Source organism: Mercenaria mercenaria, chromosome 15, assembly GCF_021730395.1.
Source record: "Mercenaria mercenaria strain notata chromosome 15, MADL_Memer_1, whole genome shotgun sequence".
NCBI lineage: Eukaryota > Metazoa > Mollusca > Bivalvia > Venerida > Veneridae > Mercenaria > Mercenaria mercenaria.
This window is the reverse complement of record NC_069375.1, coordinates 15,411,076-15,436,914: the sequence shown is the minus strand read 5'-3', so window position 1 is coordinate 15,436,914 and position 25,839 is coordinate 15,411,076. Positions and strand designations below refer to the sequence as shown.

At 35.9% G+C, this 25,839-nt stretch overlaps 2 protein-coding genes across 2 annotated transcripts in view; one reads left to right on the top strand and one right to left on the bottom strand.

Annotated features, from left to right (window-relative positions):
• Positions 1–1,729: 1,729 nt before the first annotated feature.
• LOC123560123 (uncharacterized) lies at positions 1,730–21,946 on the top strand. The gene is made up of 10 exons (XM_045352386.2): positions 1,730–1,832; positions 2,872–2,910; positions 7,172–7,251; positions 7,985–8,053; positions 15,505–15,604; positions 16,128–16,172; positions 16,550–16,644; positions 20,145–20,216; positions 20,341–20,491; positions 21,808–21,946. The coding sequence occupies exons 1-10, from the start codon at positions 1,820–1,822 to the stop codon at positions 21,882–21,884; spliced, it is 741 nt and encodes a 246-aa protein (XP_045208321.1). The 5' UTR covers positions 1,730–1,819; the 3' UTR covers positions 21,885–21,946.
• A 915-nt stretch (positions 21,947–22,861) lies between these two features.
• Positions 22,862–25,839, bottom strand: part of LOC123547310 (uncharacterized) — a 73,431-nt gene continuing 70,453 nt past the window's right edge. Inside the window, 1 exon segment of the mRNA XM_053524624.1 lies at positions 22,862–24,704. Within this exon segment, the coding sequence (XP_053380599.1) occupies positions 24,633–24,704 (72 nt within the window). The 3' untranslated portion in view covers positions 22,862–24,632.

Genomic DNA, 25,839 nt, shown 5'->3' with positions numbered 1-25,839 from the left:
CCCTGATAGCGAGTGGGGACATTGCACTCACCTTGCTTTAAAGCATTAGCCAAGACACGTAAGCCTGGTTAGTGCGTGGGAAGCTACAACTGGTATCAAACAATGTACAAATATATATTGAGTGAATACAGCGTACTTTGATAAACAGTCCCTTTATTTCTAGAGTACATCTACTAATTCAGATACAAATTTTTATGAACATAAATAGTCTGAAAAATAAACCTGATCCAGTTCAGAACCTTCTCTCAAAGATTATTGTCCATCTTCTGTTTATTTCAGAAACAAAACTAGCTGACATTACGGTCGCATGTATGGAAAGCTGACCGAACGGAATATGGAGGGATTCTGGCAGCTTATCTTCGATCCAATAAATATTGCATGGAAAAAAATCTAACATTGAATCAATATCAATTGAGGTAAACACGCAAGAAGAAATGATTATTGCGTGGGGCGTATAAACCTCCGTCACTTAATCATGATCTTTTTCTGACCCCCCCCCCCCCCCCCCCCCCCCACACACACACACGGATTATTTTGGGTCCGTCTCCCGTCCGTCCGATTTGTGTTATTCATATCTCAAAACGTATTTGACCAAGAGTCAGCAAACCTCACAGGATTGTTATTCAACACGGGGAGCTTCGCACCAGGAGTTTTGATATGAACCTCATACAGCCAGACTAGAGTTAAAGCCCCTTGACTTAGTAAAAATGTGCATAAAAGGCCTAAGTTTGGGTCACATGTATCTAAAAGTACTTACCCAGTGTTATGACATTACAGGAATATTATTCAGCGTATCAAGTTTGTGCACATGGGGTTTTGTTATAGATATAACTCAGCCAGACCTGAGTTATGACCTTTTCCATAGTCAAAAATATGCAAAACATGGCGTAAGAATTGAGTCTCACATGACCTTCAGAATTACCTTGGCCTTGCTAGTTTCTATGTTCCTTGTAAACTGTTATACAATTTTAAAATAAACCGGGGTGTCATCGACTGAGGTTGGAGTATTTTTCATGGAACTGTTAGTCTTATAGCAAAAGTATCAAGTAAGTATTTAGTAAAAAAAATGTAACTTGCCCATTTGAGATTTTAATAAAGTAAGGGACACAGTCTCCATATGCTGACCATCACATCCAATTAATGTAAATAAGACTGACCAATACACCGTATTATTTTATAATGATATCATGATTAATATGTATATGTGAGGAACTATCAATTTAATTCTACAGATGGGCATATCGAAAGAATAAATATCTGTGAGCTTTAAACGCACATTATTTACTCGGAACAAAGTTGAATAAAATAAATGGCACTTTTGGTGACTTTCATTCTCATGGTCAGTCTCAGATCTCATTCTTATATATGTTATATACGGAATAAATAATATTTTCAAATTATTAATCTCCTAAAGTGTGCATACTAATATACTTATTGAACCACACGTATGCGTAAATTGCCAAGATAGCTTGATATATAGGACGAGATGGAAGAGAAACGTTTTTCTCCTGTCAGACTATTAAAAGGAAACTAATTTCAGGTCTTAACACATCTTGAATTAAAATGTCTTATGATAGAATTATTTGTATGTTTGATTACCATCCTGCTTTAATAATCATTTTTTTTATTCTGAAAGAAGAAATCAAACGATCTGTTAACAGTTGACAAACGATCTGTTGACAGTTGACATTTAGATTGTCTTATCTGCGAGATGTTTCCATATTTGGTGGTCAGTTATAAACACAAGATAAGAAAGTCACAAGTTCATTCAAATACGTAAACTTGATATGTGTTACTTCATATATAAAACAAAAATACAATGATATATTTAGGTAAGTTTTTTAATTATTCTTACTTCAAACAAGTTTTAATACATGTTTGCGCCATGTTTTTTCGTTTTCCTTACCCGATATTAACAAAGTCGTAATAGTTGTGTATGAGATTACCAGAAATCTAGATGATAAAATTATAAAGTAACTACTAGTTTTATGTCTATGTCAGACCCAGTCAGAACAAACAACAAAACTCGATGACTGTGTCAGACCCAGTTATTGTACTATTTGAACTGTCAAAACATATTTCTGGCTTTCATGCTAATCTTATAGACGTGTGAGCAGAATATAATGAAAGTCGGGAACAAGCTGTGACAGGTCAAAAAAAAATAGTACAGTAGAACATGCAAAAAAGTGCTGATCGCTACTCGGTGACTGTGTCATACCCGCATAACAAGTGCACAAACTAGACACAAGGATACACACTGGAGCAGTTCCTGTATAACCAAGCAACAGATTGAAGGTCACCATTCGATGACTGCTAAACTCACTATGACCAGACACAAATCATTCGGTGACTGTGTACATTTATCAAATAATTAAGGCCTTCAAGTGGTTCATCGCCAGATTTATCACGATTCATGAATCAGATGAGATGGGATTAAACGCCCGAGTGTTTATCTAAACATCTGAACTCTGACGATAAACCGCATTTTTCATTCGTACATGCCCACTGAAATATTCTGATGAAAATTACTCTGGGCGTCATTTGTTCGGGTAGTAATTAACTGGATGTCATGTGGCAATTTGACGTCATAATTGACTTCTTAATGCTCTCTTACCGGTCCGCGCTTCAACGTTAACCGTTGGTTATGGCAGATTATACATAGCTTAACCTTCTACTTGCAATCAAAGCGAGCCATGTTAGAATTGCTCATAAGATATTTTACTTTGTGATGAATCCAAAGTAGTCATATGATGGTGAATGGTGTATGGTCAAGTAAATTTTTTTTAATATGATTAAGTCATCATTCATCGTCATATTCTTTCGTGGTGTTATGTTATGGAACAACTTTAAACAGAGTTTTATGTCTTGCAGTTGTGTTGCTTGTATTGGTTGGCTATCCCGGACAGGGGAGTAAGTACACTTTACAAAATGTCTGATATTAATAATTTTTGTTATAACTGTCTCATTACTAATAATATCTTAACGAAATGTCTTACACGTTTAGAGAAAAACGTTGAAAAAAATATTCTAAAGTTTCAAAAACATCAAATTATCTTATAATATCTTTAAAAACTTGTTTTACCACCTCTACATATATAAAAGCACGTGGATGCTTTATTTTATTAGAAATCTACACGAGAATGAATAAAAGGTGCACATTACATTACCAACTTTTAGTAACATCGATCTATTGGAAAATCGATAAATTTGCCTATATAAACAAAGAAGGAAAAAAATACTTAAACTTAAATATAAAAAGTTCTATTTGGAAATCAAAAATTCGATACCCCACAAATTAAAGTTTAATTTATTCCGGATAATATAAATATTTTTTTAAAAAAATATTTTAATATTTGGTTGGTCCTTTTTGACTTTAAATAGACCCACCTCAGTTCATATAGACTCTGTAGGAAACGGATAAAAAAAACTGACTTTTTCAAATATAACAGATAAAATGAGATATTTTCCGCAAAAAATCAAAAATTCGATACCCCTAAAAATGTAGAAAAATTATTCAGTTTTCGTTATGTGTAATTTGTTTTAAATTTTATAATGGTTTGTTTGGTCCTTTTTGCATTTTAGTGTGTACAGTGAACATTTCTTAAAAAATTCCGGCATTTTCCGCCGTTATCCGTAAGTACTCGGAAGCTATTACGGAAATTATTGTCGTCTGCTAGTCTGACTCTGTCGGGTACAAATTATTATAGCTCAAAGCCTATAAATTGTAGGCAACTTCACATTGACAAAAAAAATGTAATTAGACAATTTAAAACAAATTAATTGTTGAACTCAGAAACGCTGAAACCTAGATCCGCTGTCCTTTAAAATAACGCTATGGAGGATTTAGTCTTCAATTCGCAATTAAATATACAAATGCTTTTAATTTTCATTGCAAAATAATATATAAAAGCAACTAATTCTCATGTGTTTCCGTAAAATATAGTCTGTCAGTAATTGGGTTTCAAAGCATTCTTAAGAAAAATAACGATGATTAATTTATTAATTTCCAGATACCTATATTACTTTTTGCCGAACGATCTGGAGACTTTTTATTGCCGCGGCGGTCCGGGTCCGATCTCCGACGCGGTCATCTTTTTTTCTTCATATGGGATTTTTTAATAATTTTTAAACAAAAAAGAAAAAGAAAACAATCATTTTCTATTATTCATAATATGACCAAACTTTAATTTGAAAGATAGCCTTGATGAACTGATAATTCTGCTTCTTTCCGAACCTCCTTTGTATATATTATTCTGTATTCTTAAATTAATGCATGTTTTGGTACATTCTTTAATCATTCGTTTAAAAAAAAATGCGATATCTATTATTTGATTTAATTGTAACAAATATCTTAAAATTACCCTTTGACTTTTATTGTGTATTACAATATTGCCTAGGGGTAAACAATATCCGGTCAGTGTTGTTTCAAGGCGGGTCATAAAAGATATGTTACCCCACTTACTATAAGTGATAGGTATTTTTATGGTTTTTGCATTGTAATATATGTTTTTCACTTTCTTCTGTCTTTATATAGTCCTTTCCCTTTCTTTCAAGAAATTTGTTTTTATGATTTTTGCTCTTATTTCATGAATCGTATGACAGTAGGAAGAATCAGTCCAAATTTAGAATTCACATCGTTAACAGAGTTGTTCCGTAAATATTTACTGAGTAAAGAACCTGGCCCAAATTTAACGACAAATCTTAAGTTATTACTTAGTTAAGTCTGCTATTCTAAAATTGAGATATTGATGAAGTTATTGTTATTTAATGTTGTTGTTTTTTTCTGTAACAATATATTTATAGTTAAAGTATACTATGGTAGTAGTATTTTTCAGCAGTACTTATTCATGTCACTCAAATATAATATTTCTATTTAGGTACGAAATAAGAAACTAAATCCTTACCATGCTAAATTACAATAATGAACTTGTCCAGCTTTCAATTTGGACAGTACTATTAATTATGAAAAGGGTGCATACCAAAAAGGTTACTGGCTTAATGGCAGACGGTGCAGATCATGATTAGTCTGCACGGATGTGCAGGCTGATCATGATCTTCACTGATTGCACAGGAAGAACCAATCGTGTTCAGCGTTGTTAGGGTTAAGTATTTCCTTTTAACAGTATAAGTCTTATTTCTATATTTCTTTTTCTTTAAAGCGACCGGCCTCCGGATCTTTCGACAATAAAAATACTTTTTAGATATCTTGAAAAAAATGCTATATTTCTTATGAGGGCTTCAAAACTTAATTACTGACAAACTTTATGTTATGGAAATACATGAGAATTTGCTGTTTTTACTACCTTTTACGATGTAAATCGAAACACGTTAGTGGTTTAGAATTTTGAAAATATTTTAGAATCAAAAGCTCATATTCTAATGTTCATAATATGTGAAAGAAAGCGCGTATAGAGGAAGTATATACGCTTTCTAAATATTTTAGATAACATATTCATATTCTTGAATATTTATTTTTTTACAGACAGTTTCTTGTGCGTAAATATTTCTTTTCTGTACATAAATATAGGCCCTACGTTAGCATGATGTTTCATGTATTAAAAAGAAAGTAAATCTATGTGTTCGATGTATAAAATGTAAAGATTTCTAAATATTTTAGATAACGTATTCCAAAGAACTAAAAATGCATTGCTCTAAATGCCTTTCAAGTTGCCGATCTATTTATTTTTATAGCTCTTTGCATATTCCTATCCTTAAATATTACTTTTATTTGACAATTAATAAAGTATTATATAATTTTTCGACTTGTTCTGATTTTCACTTTAATAATTACCAAAACTTCATTCAATTCAAGTAGATCTATATCGTTTAGCAAACCGCCCGCCTGTAAATGCATCAGATAATGACCAAAGATGTTAATTATCGACCCCCCCCCCCCCCCGTGTTACTACAACAACAACAATTAGTACGGAAATCAACGAATCCGTCCGATAGCGATGATATTGGATTATTGGTTTTGTTGATTTTTATGATAGGTAGATCTGTCCCGCTTTATCGGTTTCGAGATGTTACTAAAAGTTGGTAATGTATACTAAAATAAACTTAAATGTGTCTAAAATATGGAATGGACCCGCCCGCTTAGCTCAGTAGGTAGAGCGTCGGTCTACGGATCGCGGGGTCGTGAGTTCGATCCTCGGGCTGGGCGTATGTTCTCCGTGACTATTTGATAAACGACACTGTGTCTGAAATCATTAGTCCTCCACCTCTGATTCATGTGGGGAAGTTGGCAGTTACTTGCGGAGAACAGGTTTGTACTGGTACAGAATCCAGGAACACTGGTTAGGTTAACTGCCCGCCGTTACATGACTGAAATACTGTTGAAAAACGGCGTTAAACCCAAAACAAACAAACAAACAAAAATATGGAATGATAAAGATATTTTACTGCCTTATAAACTAGATTGAAAATTTTAGATATTTGTGACATTTTATTTGTATTTGTGTGACTTAAACAAAATGATCTTACAGCATGTCTCGATTCTCTGGAAATTTTTAATATGTTTAAAGTTATTAAATAACAGCATATTTGACAAAATGCATTTTTGTAAAATGTCAGAAATATACAGTAAGGCTATAACTGGTAGTAATAAGAAAGGTATTGCAATATTTTAAAGTACCACAGAGCTTTCAATTTCATGTTAAGAAGAGATTAAGCAATTGTCTAAATAGAGTATGCATTATTACATGGTTAGAACTTAGAAAACCTTTTTTTTTTCAATATTGCAAATGAACTTAAAGTTAAAGCAGTGCAGGAGGCTAATAAAAACAATGGATTTTGTACTGTGTTAATCTATATTCAAATCTTTGATAAATATATGACAAATAGGATTTAACAAGAAATTAGTATATATACTTTATGTTTATAACCAAATTAGCGGCAGTCACATCATAAACAAAGAATTTTAAGGTCTTTTAGTATAATCATATATCCGTCTGTCACATGTTGTATTGAAAATAAGTAAATTTAACTTAAATAATCAAAACGAATCAGCGAAGTTTCTATATGAATTTGAGTCATATATGAATACCAGTATTAGCGCAGTTGGGTCTGCAAGAATCGGGTCGTATAAAATGACGGTAGCTAAAACATTTTATGTCGACAACCATATCAGATTTGGAACTGACAATAAATATCAAACATTCCAAAATTTCAGACAGCCTTCAATGTAGGGTGTGTAAAAACGTTGCTGGCTTGGAAGACTGCACAGAATCAGAAACATGTTCACCTAATTCGGTAAGTACTTTCTCTTTCTATTTATTCGTTTTGAGATACACGGTTTTCTTACGTCTAGATAATGAAATATAGATACGTATGTATTACCTAAAAACTGTATCCATTTCAAGATTCTGTTTTGTATGTCATCATATTGAAAGTTATAGCTCTTGTATTCTGACAGATAGTCCGACAAACCATGGCTCAATAAATGCCAAGAATAAGTGTTCAGGAAACTTAACTGTATACATCCGTAACTTTCCCGATGACAGAAAAAAAGTCAAACTGAAACAAATATAGACCGCTTCTCTCCTTGTATATGTCTAAAATTACTGGCTGTAATTGATAGAATTTATATATTTTGAGGCATTCAAAGTATCTACATGACTACATGTTATTTTTCAAGGGCGGTAAATAGTTTCCTTTAATATCCAGTAAACATATTTTTGTTTGCATGAACCCGTTATAATAGGGTTTCCGAGGCCAGGTGGTTAAAGCGCCTGATTTTATATTACTTAACCGTTACTGCTGTGGATTATGTTTTCTTTCATGTGAGGAAGGCATCCAGCCAGCTTACGGAAGGTTGGTGGTTTTACACACAGACTCGCCCGTGCATGTTAAAATGCCCCGGATCTTCCGCCATAATTAGTAAAAGCTTGAAAGTTAAACTGAAACTGTTTTAGCGTGACTTTAAATCCAGTAAATACAAAATACCGTGTTGTTCTTTAATTCCTTTGATAATCTTTTTATACAGGTGTGTTTCACAGATGAGAAAATTGTTGGCAATGAAGTATTGTACGAGTCTGGCTGTCGGTCTCTGTCCGTAAGTTCTGTGCAGTTTTACTAACTTTTAAGTTAATGCTTTTGCGGGTAAGCAAAATAAAACTGTCAAAGTGAGATGGTTGGACGCGTATTCTCATTGTTTGCAGAAAACATTTCATGCCAAATCTTTTATTTTCATAAAGGGTAACTTTTCGTATGATTAATTACTATTTGCTTATTCTAACTGTTAAGGCTTGTGTTTTTCTATTAAATTCCTTAATTTGTCATTCTGTATGTTTTATCCTATACTTTGATATATATTTGATAGAGATATAATGTTTATTTGCACATTACCATTTCTGTAAACCTAATTTGTAAAATATTTTAGTATACCTGTAATTCTTTAAGGGCTATCTTTGGCGGTACTTATTTTCGGATGCAGTGACTTACACTTTAGGGAAGGTATCAATCTGATTTTGACAATAGAAGTGAACCGAAGTTTTGTTATCTATACGCAAGCTGAAACGTAATTACGAGAGCTGTCAGTCGTTTCCTTGGCATCGGTAAAGATGGTTACGCAAAGAAATAACCTTAGAGCCTATTTAAATAGCGACAAGCATTATTGGACGCATGTCTGCAAGTAGATTTCAGTATATTTTGCTATAAATTCCAGCCGCAACCCCCTCATTAACGTGGTGTCCATGTATATGTGTCCCTTTTCCCCGTGAAATATTTGTTTTACTGATATCGTCCCTTTGAATTTTGTTTTTGAAATAGAGGTTTAGATACTGATTACGTTCTCAGACTACAACTTAATGAAAATTTTCACTGATTAATGAACACGGTGTTGTGGTAACGGTGCTCACAAATGTGTGAATACTGCTTACTGTGTGATTTTCACGACATGATGAATACTGAATGTTGTTCACTGATTAATAATCAGTGCTTGTAAGAACTTCTCTCTTGTGATGTTCATGGTACTGTAACCATGCGCTCTTAGTGATGTTCTCGGCACTGTGATTACTGTTCACTGAGTATTGACAACCGCTTATACTTAGTAGTCTTCACGAGACTGTGATTTCTGTTCTCTGATTGATGCTCCCGGTTTTGTGATTTCTGTTCTCTGATTGATGCTCCCGGTTTTGTGATTTCTGTTCTCTGATTGATGCTCCCGGTTTTGTGATTTCTGTTCTCTGACTGATGCTCCCGGTACTGTGATTTCTGTTCTCTGACTGATGCTCCCGGTACTGTGATTTCTGTTTTCTGACTGATGCTCCCGGTACTGTGATTTCTGTTCTCTGACTAATGCTCCCGGTTTTGTGATTTCTGTTCTCTGATTGATGCTCCCGGTACTGTGATTTCTGTTCTCTGATTGATGCTCCCGGCTTTGTGATTTCTGTTCTCTGATTGATGCTCCCGGCTTTGTGATTTCTGTTCTCTGACTGATGCTCCCGGTTTTGTGATTTCTGTTCTCTGATTGATGCTCCCGGCTTTGTGATTTCTGTTCTCTGATTGATGCTCCCGGTACTGTGATTTCTGTTCTCTGATTGATGCTCCCGGCTTTGTGATTTCTGTTCTCTGATTGATGCTCCCGGCTTTGTGATTTCTGTTCTCTGATTGATGCTCCCGGCTTTGTGATTTCTGTTCTCTGATTGATGCTCCCGGCTTTGTGATTTCTGTTCTCTGACTGATGCTCCCGGTTTTGTGATTTCTGTTCTCTGACTGATGCTCCCGGCTTTGTGATTTCTGTTCTCTGATTGATGCTCCCGGTACTGTGATTTCTGTTCTCTGGCTGATGCTCACGGTACTGTGATTTCTGTTCTCTGACTGATGCTCCCGGTACTGTGATTTCTGTTCTCTGACTGATGCTCCCGGTTTTGTGATTTCTGTTCTCTGATTGATGCTCCCGGTTTTGTGATTTCTGTTCTCTGATTGATGCTCCCGGTACTGTGATTTCTGTTATCTGAGTGATGCTCACGGTACTGTGATTTCTGTTCTCTAATTGATGCTCCCGGTACTGTGATTTCTGTTCTCTGATTGATGCTCCCAGTTTTGTGATTTCTGTTCTCTGATTAATGCTCACGGTACTGTGATTTCTGTTCTCTGACTGATGTTCCCGGTTTTGTGATTTCTGTTCTCTGACTGATGCTCCCGGTACTGTGATTTCTGTTCTCTGATTGATGCTCCCGGTTTTGTGATTTCTGTTCTCTGACTGATGCTCCCGGTTTTGTGATGTCTGTTTTCTATTCTCTGACTGATGCTCCCGGTTTTGTGAATTCTGTTCTCCGACTGATGCTCCAGGTTTTGTGATTTCTGTTCTCTGATTGATGCTCCCGGTTTTGTGATTTCTGTTCTCTGATTGATGCTCACGGTACTGTGATTTCTGTTCTCTGATTGATGCTCCCGGTTTTGTGATTTCTGTTCTCTGACTGATGCTCCCGGTTTTGTGATTTCTGTTCTCTGACTGATGCTCCCGGTTTTGTGATGTCTGTTTTCTATTCTCTGACTGATGCTCCCGGTTTTGTGATGTCTGTTTTCTATTCTCTGACTGATGCTCCCGGTTTTGTGATTTCTGTTCTCCGACTGATGCTCCAGGTTTTGTGATTTCTGTTCTCTGATTGATGCTCCCGGTTTTGTGATTTCTGTTCTCTGATTGATGCTCACGGTACTGTGATTTCTGTTCTCTGGCTGATGCTCACGGCAATCTCAATTATGTTCACTGAGTAATGTTTATGACACTGTGATTTCTGTTCTCTGAGTGATGCTCACGGTACTGTGATTTCTGTTCTCTGATTGATGCTCCCGGTACTGTGATTTCTGTTCTCTGACTGATGCTCCCGGTTTTTGTGATTTCTGTTCTCTGATTGATGCTCCCGGTTTTGTGATTTCTGTTCTCTGATTGATGCTCCCGGTACTGTGATTTCTGTTATCTGAGTGATGCTCACGGTACTGTGATTTCTGTTCTCTAATTGATGCTCCCGGTACTGTGATTTCTGTTCTCTGATTGATGCTCCCAGTTTTGTGATTCTGTTCTACTGATTAATGCTCACGGTACTGTGATTTCTGTTCTCTGACTGATGCTCCCGGTTTTGTGATTTCTGTTCTCTGACTGATGCTCCCGGTACTGTGATTTCTGTTCTCTGATTGATGCTCCCGGTTTTGTGATTTCTGTTCTCTGAATGATGCTCCCGGTTTTGTGATGTCTGTTTTCTATTCTCTGACTGATGCTCCCGGTTTTGTGAATTCTGTTCTCCGACTGATGCTCCAGGTTTTGTGATTTCTGTTCTCTGATTGATGCTCCCGGTTTTGTGATTTCTGTTCTCTGATTGATGCTCACGGTACTGTGATTTCTGTTCTCTGATTGATGCTCCCGGTTTTGTGATTTCTGTTCTCTGACTGATGCTCCCGGTTTTGTGATTTCTGTTCTCTGACTGATGCTCCCGGTTTTGTGATGTCTGTTTTCTATTCTCTGACTGATGCTCCCGGTTTTGTGATTTCTGTTCTCCGACTGATGCTCCAGGTTTTGTGATTTCTGTTCTCTGATTGATGCTCCCGGTTTTGTGATTTCTGTTCTCTGATTGATGCTCACGGTACTGTGATTTCTGTTCTCTGAGTGATGCTCACGGCAATCTCAATTATGTGCACTGAGTAATGTTTGTGACGCTGTGATTTCTGCTCTCTGAGTGATGTTCATGACACTCTGGTGTGGTGTGGTGTTCACAACACTGACTACCGCATACTTAGTAGTCTTCACGGCACTGTGATTTCTGCTATCTAAGTAATGTTTATGACACTGTGACATCAGGGGCCGTATTCATAAAGCATCTTAAGTATAAGTATAAGAAATTGATTATTTACTTAAGTAATACTTAGGTTAGAAATTTATTTTACTTAAGTATATTTATTATTCATAAAACAACTTAATAAGTCATTCTTGTTTTTTATTGTAGACGAAAACATGAAAAAAACAACATTGATTTCAGACGGATAAAACAAGCACAATCATGTTTAAAGTGCTTTTATCTGAAAACAACACTTTAATTGTACTCACCACGCTATTTTATTTTCTGACTTAAGTCATTTCTTACGTATCTTAAGTTTTAGCTGTTTTATGACTAGAACTTAAGTTTTTACTTAGACTTAAGTTGAAATCACCACACACTTTAGTAAAATCTTAAACTTAATTAAGTCAAAACTTATACTTAAGATGCTTTATGAATACGGCCCCTGCTCTCTAAGTGATGTTAACGACACTCCGACATCGGTTCTGTGAGTGATAGCCACTGCACTGCGACTACCGATGTCTGAGTGATGTTCGAGGCACTGCGACTCTTTTGTTCTCGGAGTGATGTTTACGTCACTGTGACTTCTGTTCATTGAGTGATGTTCACCACACTGTCACTTCTGTTCAAAGACTGGTGCCATGTTTACGTCACTGTGACTTCTGTTCATTGAGTGATGTTCACCACATTGTGGCTTCTTTTAAAAGACTGGTGTCATGTTCACGGCGCTGTGGCTTCTATTCACAGAGTGATGTTTAAGGCGCTGTGACTTCTGTTCTCGGAGTGATGTTTACGGCACTTTGACTTCTATTCTCGGTGTGATGTTTACGGCACTGTGACTTCTGTTCTAGGAGTGATGTTTACAGCACTGTGACTTCTTTTCTTGGAGTGATGTTTGCGGCACTTTGACTTCTTTTCTCGGAGTGATGTTAACGGCACTGTGACTTCTGTTCATTAGTGACTGTGACTTCTGTTCTCGGAGTGATGTTCAAGGCACTGTGACTTATGTTCTCGGAGTGATGTTCGCGGCACTATGACTTCAGCTCACTGAGTGATGTTTACGGCACTGTGACTTCTGTTCTCGGAGTGATGTTCACGGCACTGTGACTTCTGTTCACTGAGTGATGTTTACGGCACTGTGACTTCTGTTCTCGGAGTGATGTTCACGGCACTGTGACTTCTGTTCACTGAGTGATGTTTACGGCACTGTGACTTCTGATCTCGGAGTGATGTTCACGGAACTGTAACCTCTGTCCTCGAAGTGACGTTTACGGCACTGTGACCTCTGTTCGCTGAGTGATGTTTACAGCACTATGATTTCTGTTCACTTAGGGATGTTTACGGCACTGTGACAACTGCTTTCTTAGTGATGTTCACGTCAATATGACTTATGTTCATTGAGTGATGAACACGTATCTGTGACTTATTGTGCCCCCGCCATAAAATGGGGGAGTAGGGATATAGTGCTATCCCAGTCCATGTGTGTGTGTGTGTGTTTGTTTGTTTCTGTGTTCGGGAAAGGGTGGTGTTCGTGTCCGTGTCATAACTTTGACATGCATGGTCTGATTTCAGAAAATTTCACACAAATAATGAGCATAGATAAACAATGTGTCATACGCAAAACCATTCCACTTGCTCAAAGGTCAATGTCACAGTCCTTGGTTGAACTTAGCCAATTTTCACTAAATATTTACTGATAATGTGGTCTTCGTATCCGGTCCATAACTTTGACATGCATGGTCCGATTTCAAAATAATTTTATACATATAATAAGCATTGATAGACAATGTGTCACGCGCAAAAACAAATCTCTAAAGTTAAGGTCAAGGTCACATTTAGAGGCCAAAGGTCACATACAAGAATGATTTTGTCCCGAGCCTTTCTTCTTTATGCATGGAGGAATTTTTATTTAAAAATAATTTGACACAAGTAATAAGCATGGATAGACGATGGTCACCGATCATTTCTTCATGCAAGGAGGGATTTTGATGCAAGTTGGCTCAATTGTACACCATCATGACACAGAATGTTATACGCAAGAACCAGGTCCCTACTTTAGAATTACTTCCCTTTCAAGTTGTTACTATAAATAGTTTTTATTGTAACTTCTTTATTACTGGTCGTAGGGAAAAATCATTACCACTTTCCTGTAGTACAACATACATGTTACATCCAATTTTGAGGTGTATTTTGTCTTATCTCTAGCTGGAATGGGTTTTTGTTTAGACTTAGATTTTTTCTCTTTTTTTTAGATTAACTTAAATCCCTTAGATGTTACTATAAATAACTTATATTGTAACTTTTTTATAATTGACCGTACGGAAAAAAACATGACCACTTTTCTGTGGTACAACATAGATGTTACTTTCAAATTTTAGGTGTACCTAACCTGGTAAGGAGTTTTTTGTGGACTTAGAATTTCAACAAAAGAGTTACAATAATTACTACACAATCACAGAATTAAAATTCCGTTCAAATACAGGTGCTAGTGTATATTTGCTATGAGGGGCGTATATTGTGACATTCTGGCACTCTTGTTGTAAATAAATAGGGCCAAGGGTCCTTCTTTTTGTTTGTGAGCAGTACCATGCCTGTGACCTTTCTCAGTTGCGGGGGCATGATCCGTGTGACACATTTCTTGTGTTCACAGAGTGATGTTTATGGTACTGTTACAACTGCTTTCTGAGTGATATTCGCGTCACTGTGACTTATGTTCACTAAGTGATGTTCACGGCACTGTTACTTCTGTTCACTAAATGATGTTCACGGCACTGTTACTTCTGTTCACTCAGTGATGGTCACGGCACTGAATAGTGTTCTGAGACTATACTGTTGACTGAAAAATGTGATCACTAAATATTGTTCCATGTGTAGTGTTTGTAGTACTTTGAATACCTTCACGGTGTTGTTATTGAAATATTGAAATATTGTATACATTCTGCAACTTTTCTTAAGAATAAATTTATGCACCATACAATATTGTAAATCCATCATTTGACCCTGAAAAAAGATACTAAAAGTAGGATTTAAGTGGTTTGCATTATGATAAGCTACTCGAACTTAACGAACTAAGAAGAAACATAGCATTTGCCAACAAGCATGATATGAGGTGCGCCATGAGAAAACCAACATAGTACGTTTGCGACCAGCATGGATCGAGACCAGTCTGCGCATCCATGCTGTTCGCTTTCAAAGCCTATTGAAATTAGAGAAACTGTAAGCGAACAGCATGGATCCTGACCAGACTGCGCGGATGCGCAGGCTGGTCTGGATCCATGCTGGTCGCAAACGCACTATGTTGGTGTTCTCATGGCTCGGCTCATATCTCCATTATTCATCATTAATAATTAGAATGAAGCATTTAGGCATTAACCAATAATTATTCTTAAAACATGGGAATGAATGAAAATGAATAGTAAAAGTAAAGTAGTTTATTGAGTTCTTGACAGTATAAAAACAATACATGAACAGTCTAATAAATATGTAGAAACTCTTTAATACGTTAGTCACGCAATAGAAAATGTGAATTAAAATAGGAAGAAAATTAAGCTGAATTTAATATCAAGCCCTAAAAGTACCTCTACTATCTCTCTTTGAAGATGGGATATTTTGATATCCATCTTGAGGCATGCCCCTTTAAGCAAATTGAATTAACCATTTGATACAAAATCCGTCAACTGGTCGCTAGCAGGAGAATACATGACATTTGTTTTTTATTTTGGTTCAATAGGTTTGCCAGGCGACTGGGCGTAGGTCACTGTCAAAGCGAGATGATGGTGCCCTAATAGCTTGTTCAAGATGCTGTAACCTTAATGAAACAGTAACCCCGCGTACGTATTCTAAAACGTTTGATACATCCACGTTATGTTTTCTCTGTATAGCGTAATTAAAGATTTTGAACTTCAAATACTGCAATATTGTTCAGCGTTTAAAATAAACTGCATGCATCTTTAGTGAAATGATATTTAAGTTGTCAGTTTCAAAAACTTTATTGACGACACCTTGTAGTTGGTTTATACTAGTTTGTTTTTGGTCCATTGTGAAGCAAGTTCGAAAACTTTTAACACGCTCGACACCTCATTCAAAATGACGTTCACCGCCACGAGGGTATGAGTTCCCCTCCAAGCAAGGTAGCGACTGGTATCATTTTTTACGTCTTTTGTATGACGTGGCCGGGGCTCCCACACTCGAAGCGAAATATTCTCTCACGACAAAAAATTACTATTTCAGGTTATGTGTATCTAGCATACAAAATATTTGCGTATTTGTCCATCCTTAATCATGATTATATTGTATGTTGGTGTAAACCTAAACTTTGTACAAATACTAATCAATTTTCGAATCTATTTGCAGTTGGTAAAAAACACTGTAACGAGTATCTGTGCGGCTTACGTTTAAGTACGTATGTTAGAAGTATCTAGTTTGAATTTGTGAAAGATCGGGCGAATATTTTTCGTTTACATTGTACTGAAATATGTTTCTGGTGACAACTTGGTTAAGACAGTGGAATATATAGCGCTAAAAGACAAAATTATTTTTGGTATCCTATACAAGTAACAATTCAGTGTCTTTGTATGGAGTTCAAAAGCTTATAGAAGCATCTATATTTGTTTTCTGGAATTAAAACATATAACTTAAGGCATTAAATGCTATTCAGTTCATTTTAAATAAATATTTCCTTTCTTAATGGTAAATTAAAGCCAACTTATGCCTGTGTACTGTACTGGAAGGTTACATATTTGAAGGGATGAAAGTTCAGCCTTGTATATTTTCAGGCGGAAGTCTGGCGGGATTACACCAGTGTTACACGTGCTCGGGAGTTAGGGATATCAACGCCTGCAACACGATAACTACCTGTCAACAAGACAAGGTTTTTGAAATATGACAGGATAAGCATTTTTTAAAACTGCTGTGCCCCTACATGGTTATAATTTCTGCAAACACACGTAAAAATACCAAACAAGTTTCAAACCTCACAGGGAGAGATGTTGGTTTTATTAGCTCGACTATTCATAGAATAGTGAGCTATTGCACTCGCCCATGCGTCGGCGTCCGCGTCCGCGTCCGCGTCCGCGTCCCGATTTTGGTTAAGGTTTTGTATGTAAGCTGGTATCTCAGTGACCACTTGTGGGAATGGATTGAAACTTCACACACTTATTCACTGTGACAAACTGACTTACATTGCACAGGTTCCATAACTCTATTTTGCTTTTTTACAAAATTATGCCCCTTTTTCGACTTAGAAATTTTTGGTTAAGGTTTTGTATGTAAGCTGGTAACTCAGTAACCACTTGTGGGAATGGATTGAAACTTCACACACTTATTCACTGTGATGAACTGATCTACATTGCACAGGTTCCATAACTCTATTTTGCTTTTTTACAAAATTATGCCCCTTTTTCGACTTAGAAATTTTTGGTTAAGGTTTTGTATGTAAGCTGGTATCTCAGTACTTACTAATGGGAATGGATTGAAACTTCACATACTTGTTCACTATCATGATCTGACATGCACTAAGCAAGTCCCATAACTCTACTCTCTTTTTTTCAAAATTATGCCCGTTTTTCGACTTAGCAGTTTTTAGTTAAATTTTTGTATGTAATCTGATATCTCAGTATCCACTAATTGGAATGGATTGAAACTTCACACACTTGTTCACTGTCATTATCTAACATGCACTGTGAAGGTCCCATAACTCTACTTGGCATTTTTACAAAATTATGCCCCTTTGACTTAGCAGTTTTTTGTTAAGTTTTTGTATGTAAGCTGGTATCTCAGTATCCACAAATTGGAAAGGATTGAAACTTCACACACTTGTTCACTGTCATGATATGACATGCAGTACAGAGGTTCAATACCTCTACTTTGCATTTTACAAAATTATGCCCCTTTTTCAACGTTTGTATTCATTCAATTGACAAGGCTGTTGAATAGTCGAGCGTTGCTGTCCTCCGACAGCTCTTGTTTTATCTATGTTTTGACTATGATAAAGTATGTTCGAAAATCAATTAAGACCAGTACTGGTTCTTCCCAGGAAAATGGCGTTGCGTGCACCGTGTCTACACACCGGGTACGTTAATGAACTAGACTGCCAATTCGCGAAGAGCTCGGCTAAGTTAGCCGGACAAGCCTCTCTCTTTGCATGTGTCTTTCCCCCTCCCCCGCCCCTCTCTCTCTTTCTCTCTCTTGCTCTATACCTTTGGTCAGATCTCGACGTTTCTGTACTGGCGCCCTGTATTGCTGCTTTTGTATGTAAAGCTGTTACAACCCGTTTTGTAATAAAGTTGCAAATTGTAGTAATTATAACAAAACGGACTGTAGTGCTTATTACAATTTGAAATGGACATCATAACCCGTATTGTAATAAAGTTGCAAAATCTAATAAAATTTCTTAGTGTATGTAACGCATTTGTTTCATAGTTCTAAGGTTCATGTGAATAAAAGTGTATGAGGTGAAGATGTCAGAAGGCGTACTTTTAACATCTATTTTTTCTCATTATTTGTAACTAGAAAGGCAACTGGAGTATTAATGATATGTAAAATTAACATCGCAATCTGTTCAATAATGAAGTTGCAAAATGTAATAAATTTCTCTGCATATGTTAACATGTTTCTGTCACATTTCTAAAGCTCACTATATGAGTAAAGTGAAGGAGATGAAGATCTTCAGACAGTATGGCTTTAACCTATCATATATAAGAAAAAAGGCAAGTAGCTGGAAATTAAAATTGGATATTCATGAAATCAGTGCATTGAAATTGTAATTACAAAACGGGTTACAAAAGTTATTACATTGTGAAATGGACATCACAACCAGTTATGTAATAAAGATGAAAAATATAATAAATTTCAGAGTTAGTTGAAACTCATTTGTGTCATAGTTCTGAGGTTCATCTGGAGGAGGTGAAGATGTAATGTGTCATACTTTTGACAATCTGGCATTTAATATTTATATAAAAGTAAAAAAAGTAGTTACAAAATCAATGTGGATATTCGAATTGTAATAATTATTACAAAATGTGTTACAATGCTTATTACAATGTGGAATGAACATCGCATTCCGTTTTGTAATAAAGTTACAAAATGTAATAAATTTCTCTGCATGTGTTAACACGCTTGTGTCATATTTCTAAGGCTCACTATATGAGTAAAGTGAAGGTGATGAGGGTCTTTTGACCATTGGCTTTTACCTTCCATATATAAGAACAGAAGGCAAGTAGTTAGAAAATAAAACTGGATATTTATAAAATCCGTGAAATTTAAATAATTATTACAAAACGGGTTAGAATGCTAATTACATTACAAGACACAAATGCGTTTCAGCCAACTCAGAAATTTATGACATTTTGTAACTTTATTACATAATGGTTTTTGATGTCCATTTTACAATGTAATAAGCTTTCTAACCCGTTTTGTAATAATTATTTCAATGTCACTGATTTCATGAATATCCAATTTTATTTTCTAACTACTTCCCTTCTTGTCTTATATATGAAAGGTAAAAATCCTCATCTCCTTCACTTTACTCATTTAGTGAGTCTTAGAAAAATGACACAAACCTGTTAACACTTGCAGAGAAATGTATTACATTTCTTTCAAACTTCTTTCAAAACAGATAGCTATGTTCATTTTACATATCATTAATACTCCAACCCGTTTTGTAATGATTATTTCAATTTGCATCTTAATTACAAAACGAGTTTTTAATGTCCATTTCGAATTGTGATAACAACTCCAACCCGTTCTGTTATAGTAATAACAATTTTAATAATTAAATCAGTGTTCACATTCATTTTCTTACTTATTAGAATCTTTATTTTTAAATCTTAGACACATGACATTTTCGCCTCCTTCACTTTATTCGCATAGTGAAACTTAAAAATATAACAGAGGTGCGTCTACACGTACACATTTTATTAGTTTGCAACTTTATTACAAAACGGGTTGCGATGTTCATTTTCACATCGTAATAAGCACTCTTAACCATTTTGTAAAAAAATTCCTGGATTTATGCTTCGCATCACTATGCGCACCATTTGCAGTTTTAGCCACAAATAATGAGTATAATTACATGTTCAAAGTACGCCACCTGACATCTTCATCTCATTTATTCACATAGTGAACCTTAGAACCATGGCACAAATGCGTTTACACAAACTAAGAAATTTTATTACATTTAGTAATTTTATTACAAAACGGGTTGTGATGTCCATTTCAAATTGTAATAAGCACTCCAAACCGTTTTGTTATAATTATTACAATTTGCAACTTTATTACAAAATATCAAAATTTATTACATAATCAATTATTATTATTTTAAATTATGGTACACAAGAAACAGTTGTCAAAGAAAATTTTGTTTAATTTTAGGTTTGCATCGTGGAAGAAGGTTATGATGTCAACAACTTTACAACATATACGATGGGATGTTCAAAAACACCTGTAAGTTTTTATCTCTAAGTAATTGTTTCGTGAAATTGCATGCGGCATAAATTATTTCTATAATGTGTTTAAGACGAGTTGTCATTACAAAATATCTATTTTCATAATGATGTTAACGTTGCAGCAATGTATACTGGCGACGAGGTTTCGAGTGGAAAATGAAGCGTTATTCAATCAGGGTGCTATAGTCACTGGTAAACGCAATGTTGTGACGGCATGTTCTGCGTGTTGTGGAGGTTCGCTATGCAATACTGGTGGTTGTTTCAAGTTAGTTGGTAAGTACGTTTTGTGTTATAACATACACATCAACTCACGGTAACTCTTAACAAAAACAACAACAAAATGTGCAGTTTCCCTCTTCATTGGCGCAGGAACAAGGGGAAAGTGGACATCCCCACCCCCGCATTTTAAGAGTGGGCATTGCGACAACTTAGGCCACAAACAACTGGTTTTGCCCAGAAATAACAGTAAAATAGATAAAGGAAAAAGATAATTTACTAGATACACTGATCGGGACCTGGTGTGATGTAGAGTTGCATTAACAGAAAAGTTGCTCAGAAATAACGATGAATACAGTAGATAAAGGAAAAGGAACATTTAGACACACAGATCAGACTCTGATGTGATGTTTTTTTGCTTAACAGAGGGTACGGTCATATACATCATATACTGCTTTTCTCGGTTAGCTACTAGCAGTGTTAAATGATATATTACATTTACAATTTAGTGCACCAAACTTTTATAATAACACCAAAAGTTAAGCAAAACCATGTTTATTATCACTAAAGAAAGTTAAACGAATAAATAGAAATGTCGAAAATGTGAACATTTCATAAAAATGCAATATAGAGCGGTACAACTCAGATCAGCACAGTGACGTTTCAACTAGTGGATAGTGAGATACCAGTTTGCGTACAAAATTAAACAAAACAAAAATGCTAAGCCAAGAAGGAGAAAAACTTTGTCAAAATCCAAAACAGAGTTATGGAACCTGTGCATTGCAAGTCAGATTACCACAGGGAACAAATGTATGAAGTTTCATTCAGTTCCCATCCGTGAATATTAAAACACCAGTTTACACACAAAACTTAACAAGATCGAGACGCTGACGCCGATACATGGAGGAGTGCAATAGCTCCATTTATTCTTCGAACCTTCGAATAGGTAGACTAAAATGACTTTATGAAAGTTGCGTGTTTGGTGTGTTAAACGTCACATAGATACAATTATAGATCTACGGTGGCATTCCAGCTTTTCGTGGCGATGGAGGACCTAATGTGTCTCCTTGCATTATTTCAGCACAGAAGAACCACTAGGTTGAACAAGCACCTTTAAACAAGTCAACTAGATGGCTTCCTCGCATAAAAGAATTCTATACCCCAAGCGAGGTATCGAACCCAGAGTGATGACGGTCACGTCATTCGAAGGCAGTGACATTAACCACTCTGCCACGGAGCCTCGGCAAATGATACTTGAACTTCCTCCGAAACACGTCTGTTTATTATTTCATTTTGCCGTTGGGTTAATTAAGGTTGAGAAAAATAGACAAAAGTCAATTTTTATGCAAAATTAATACAAATCTCAATTTCAGATAAACTGCGTAAGTTATGGAAAGCAGGGAGTTTGGACATTTCAACGCTTACATATGTTCAACCAACCAATGGATGAAGTTAATGCAGTAAAGATGTATTATTATCACTTTTAACAAGATAATAAATCATGTCGGTATCACACAATTATTATTTTGTAACATGAAAATATATTTGAGTCACACCATGAGAAAACCAACATAGTGGCTTTGCGACCAGCAAGGATCCAGACCAGCCTGCGCATCCGCGCAGTCTGTTTAGAATCCATGCTGTTCGCTAACGGTTTATCGAATTGCAATAGGCTTTGAAAGCGATCAGCATGGATCCTGACCAGACTGCGCGGATGCGCAGGCTGGTCTGGACCCATGCTGGTCGCAAACGCACTATGTTGGTTTTCTCATGGCGCGGCTCAAATATATTTGAAGTTGAAACAACGAACAGCTGACGTGTTTGCTGTCCTAGAAAATTGTGGTGGTGTCGTTTATTATTGAATAACAAGCGTTGAGGGAGCTCTCCAAGTTAGCCGAGTAGGGAGAACACGGAGTATGGAGCGAGATCTCGCCAGTTCGATCTCTTGGCACGGTGGATTTTCTAGATGGCTATTGCATGTGGAGTCATGTGAAGACCACGTGATTAGAGGGGCAGGACACAGATACAGGAAAGGTAAACTTACCTGTCGTTGCATAACTAAAATGCGATTGGAAAACGGCGTTAAGGTCGCTGACGGCCATTTCTCCGTAGCTTTAATCTAGTTATGTTTTTTTCTAAAGCAATGAATTAGTACTTAATCTTTAGCCTGCTGGCGGCAAATGATTCTGCCTTTGCGACCAGTGAAGACCAAGATCAGCCTGCACATCAGTGCAGTCTGAGCATGGTCTGCACCGTTCGCTATTCAGTCAGTAATTTTTCAGTAAACACCCCTTCGAATAAAAAAGATTAGCCCAAATCAAATGATGGACCTGTCCAGTCAGAACTTTAGCATGTAATGATTGCTCTGCAGTGTATGAATATTCAACTTTTATGAAGTAACTTAATGAAATGACAAGGAACTGAATATTAAGAATTAAGCGTTTAATGTCGATGACCAAAATAATTGAAATAAATAAATGAACAAATATCAAACAACATAACTAATTTTTTACAACAAAATTTGAAGACAAAGTACCATATCAAAATACAGGGAGAAATCTTTTTTTTTTACACTTTTTAAGTTTACATTAATTTACAGGGTGAAAACTCTTTGTTATGATAGAGATAAAATCTAAAATTAAGAAAACCACTGTAAATTTTTTTTTTTCATAGAAAGATATGCAAACAAACTCGAGGCATTGTTATGAGGAAAAAGGTCTTATCGAATTACAATATTCATAATATAATGATAGTAATAAAAATGAAAATAGCAATATCTCTATCTGTAATAATAGAGAGGTTTTGTCACCAAGATCTGAAGCGAACTTTATGTTCTCATAAAACGTTTCGTGCTTTATTAAAGTTTAACATGAAGAAGAAGATAGGCAACCAGCAAGCAACTCATGAAATTTGTTGAAATCACACCAAAATTAAACAGCTTCTTTTAATCAAAGGGAGTGGGTAGTTAGATCATCCATTATACTAAATAGCTACTAAATAGCTTAATACGGTGTGAAAGGTTATCACAATCCCTCAACCAGCCATTGTCAGGCATGCTTTAAGGCTGTAAATCAACAAGCCACTGCCACTTATGTATTATCTGACGTCGGGGAGCGTGTTCGATGAACAATCTGGTGTCTTTTCAGCATAAAGCCTACTACCGAAAAGTTATCCGGGAATGAAAATACAAGAATTCATCAGTAAGTTGTAGTAGGTGACTTGCCAACATTCACCACAAACAAATGTCTCGGAGCGCCGTAGGGAAAGATATCACAGAAGATGTATACAGATTGCTAAAAGCCCACAGAAACTAACAAACTGAACAAAAATGTAATCTCATAACATAAATAACATCTAAAAAAATAACGCATATAAAATTCTTGCGTAACAAAAACACGTGACATTATTCAGCCTTCATGGGAACGCGTTAGACTGTCCCAGTCCCGTCTACTGAAATGTTTCTATACCTACTTACTTCTTTGAGAAGAAAAACGTAATAACACACATAAAGCTGAAGTCATCTAAATAAAGAGAAACATGTTTTTCTGTTGCTAATTTAGGACCTAGTTAATCGATTGTTCTTTACATATTTCTATAGTACAGAAATAGATCTACGAAGTTGTCTGCTTATCTGGCAAACAATGAAACAATTTATATAGTCAAAAACTGACTCTTCATCTTCACAAAGCGAAAACTGTAGCGATAAAATAAATGGAGAAGTAAAACGTTTCCAGTTAACCCCAAAGGTGATTCAATGCTAGATTGTAGATTGAATCCGTTCTTGTGGATTTTTTAAATATCCGTTTGTAGAATTTAATTTATTGACATAGGTTGTGAAGCCTTAGAAGTATTCATTGTAAACACAGAGGCGTGCTTTTTCGCGTGCACCGGATAGGAAACTGAATAAAAAGGGTACATGTTATACTTTTTAGTAACGGGTAAAATTTACAACAAAATACGAAATTAAAAAAAAAGAAATTTCACAACAGTGTAATGCTATGGTATGATAAACAACGACAATTTTTGAGCTTTATCATCAGCTGATATTAGAGTTAAATTCAGCTCCTGCAGATCATAATACAGAGATGGTAAATGAAAGCATTTTTTAGAAACTGATCCTATCACATGACAACTACTACAGGTCACGTGACCACTACAGAAAGTCACGTGATCATTTCTTTTGAAGACAATGATGGCTTCACCATGACTTGCTATTCATGAATGTTTGCACTTGGGTGAACACGTCATCAACAGTTCCTTCGGCGGGTACCTGAAAATAAAAGTATATAATGTGATTATTGAAGATACTCAAATTGACTAACCAGTGGTTGCAGAACGAAGAAATCTTTTTAATTAATTAGAAGGCAATAACTCTAGTAATACTAAGCTGATTTTCAAAAAAAGTTCTAAAGGGATACACAATAACGAAATATCAAATTTAATGTGACTAAGTTTCTAAAACATGGCTGCGGACAGAAACATGGACAAAGGCAAAACTGTATCCCTCCGCTTTTCAAGAGGAAAGGGGGCGGGGATTACTTTTTAAAATGCGAGTCAGAGCTATGGAACCTAAGAGGTCATCGAAGTCTAAAAATATTCTGCCTGCAGTCTTACATGCAAAAATTAGAAAAAGAGACAGAGTTTTGTTATGATTTAAGCCAAAATTAGTTTGGAACCTGGCTCTGTGAGGTTATGTTACCATGCCGAAGACCTATGCAGAGTTTGAAAGCTGTCGGTCAGTACCTGCCGAAACAATCTCAGAAGACTTCAGTAAGCCTACTGGCTTCCAGTCCAATCCAGAATTTATGTATGTAAATAATCATTTGATATGTACATATTGGGAAATAAAAATATGTTTAAACCAAACAATCTCCCCAAAATTGAAATCAGTTATGTTACGTTTTTCTGGTCCTTTTTGTATCATGGAGATCATTCAGTATTTTTGAATGAAACTGGCGCTATTGGGCGTCAGTGTGTTGCACATTCCTTTGCCTCTCAAGAACAAACCAAGTCTGCTTTTATTTTGCTTGATTCTTTCTATACTTCGAACGAGCAAAATGCTAGTATAAGATAAGTTAGAGTTATTGAACCTGGCTCTTCTACAAAGCCGACACTTTTATAAAATTTGAACACATGTTGTTTTACAAGCACGACCTTTGTAACGCGGACGCCGACACCAAACAAAAGCAAATTCCGTGAAGGTTGCGAACAACAGGTGACAACGATATTTCAATAATATATAGTCGACCCAAGCAAAGTCAAATAAAGCCATTATATTAGTTTTTCGTCTTATCATGATAGATAAACATAAATGATTCGGTTTTATTCAACATATAAATAAGAAAATGCAGTTGTAGATACTGCTTTTATCAATATTTTATGACTGAGGCACGTTACGGCAAAGA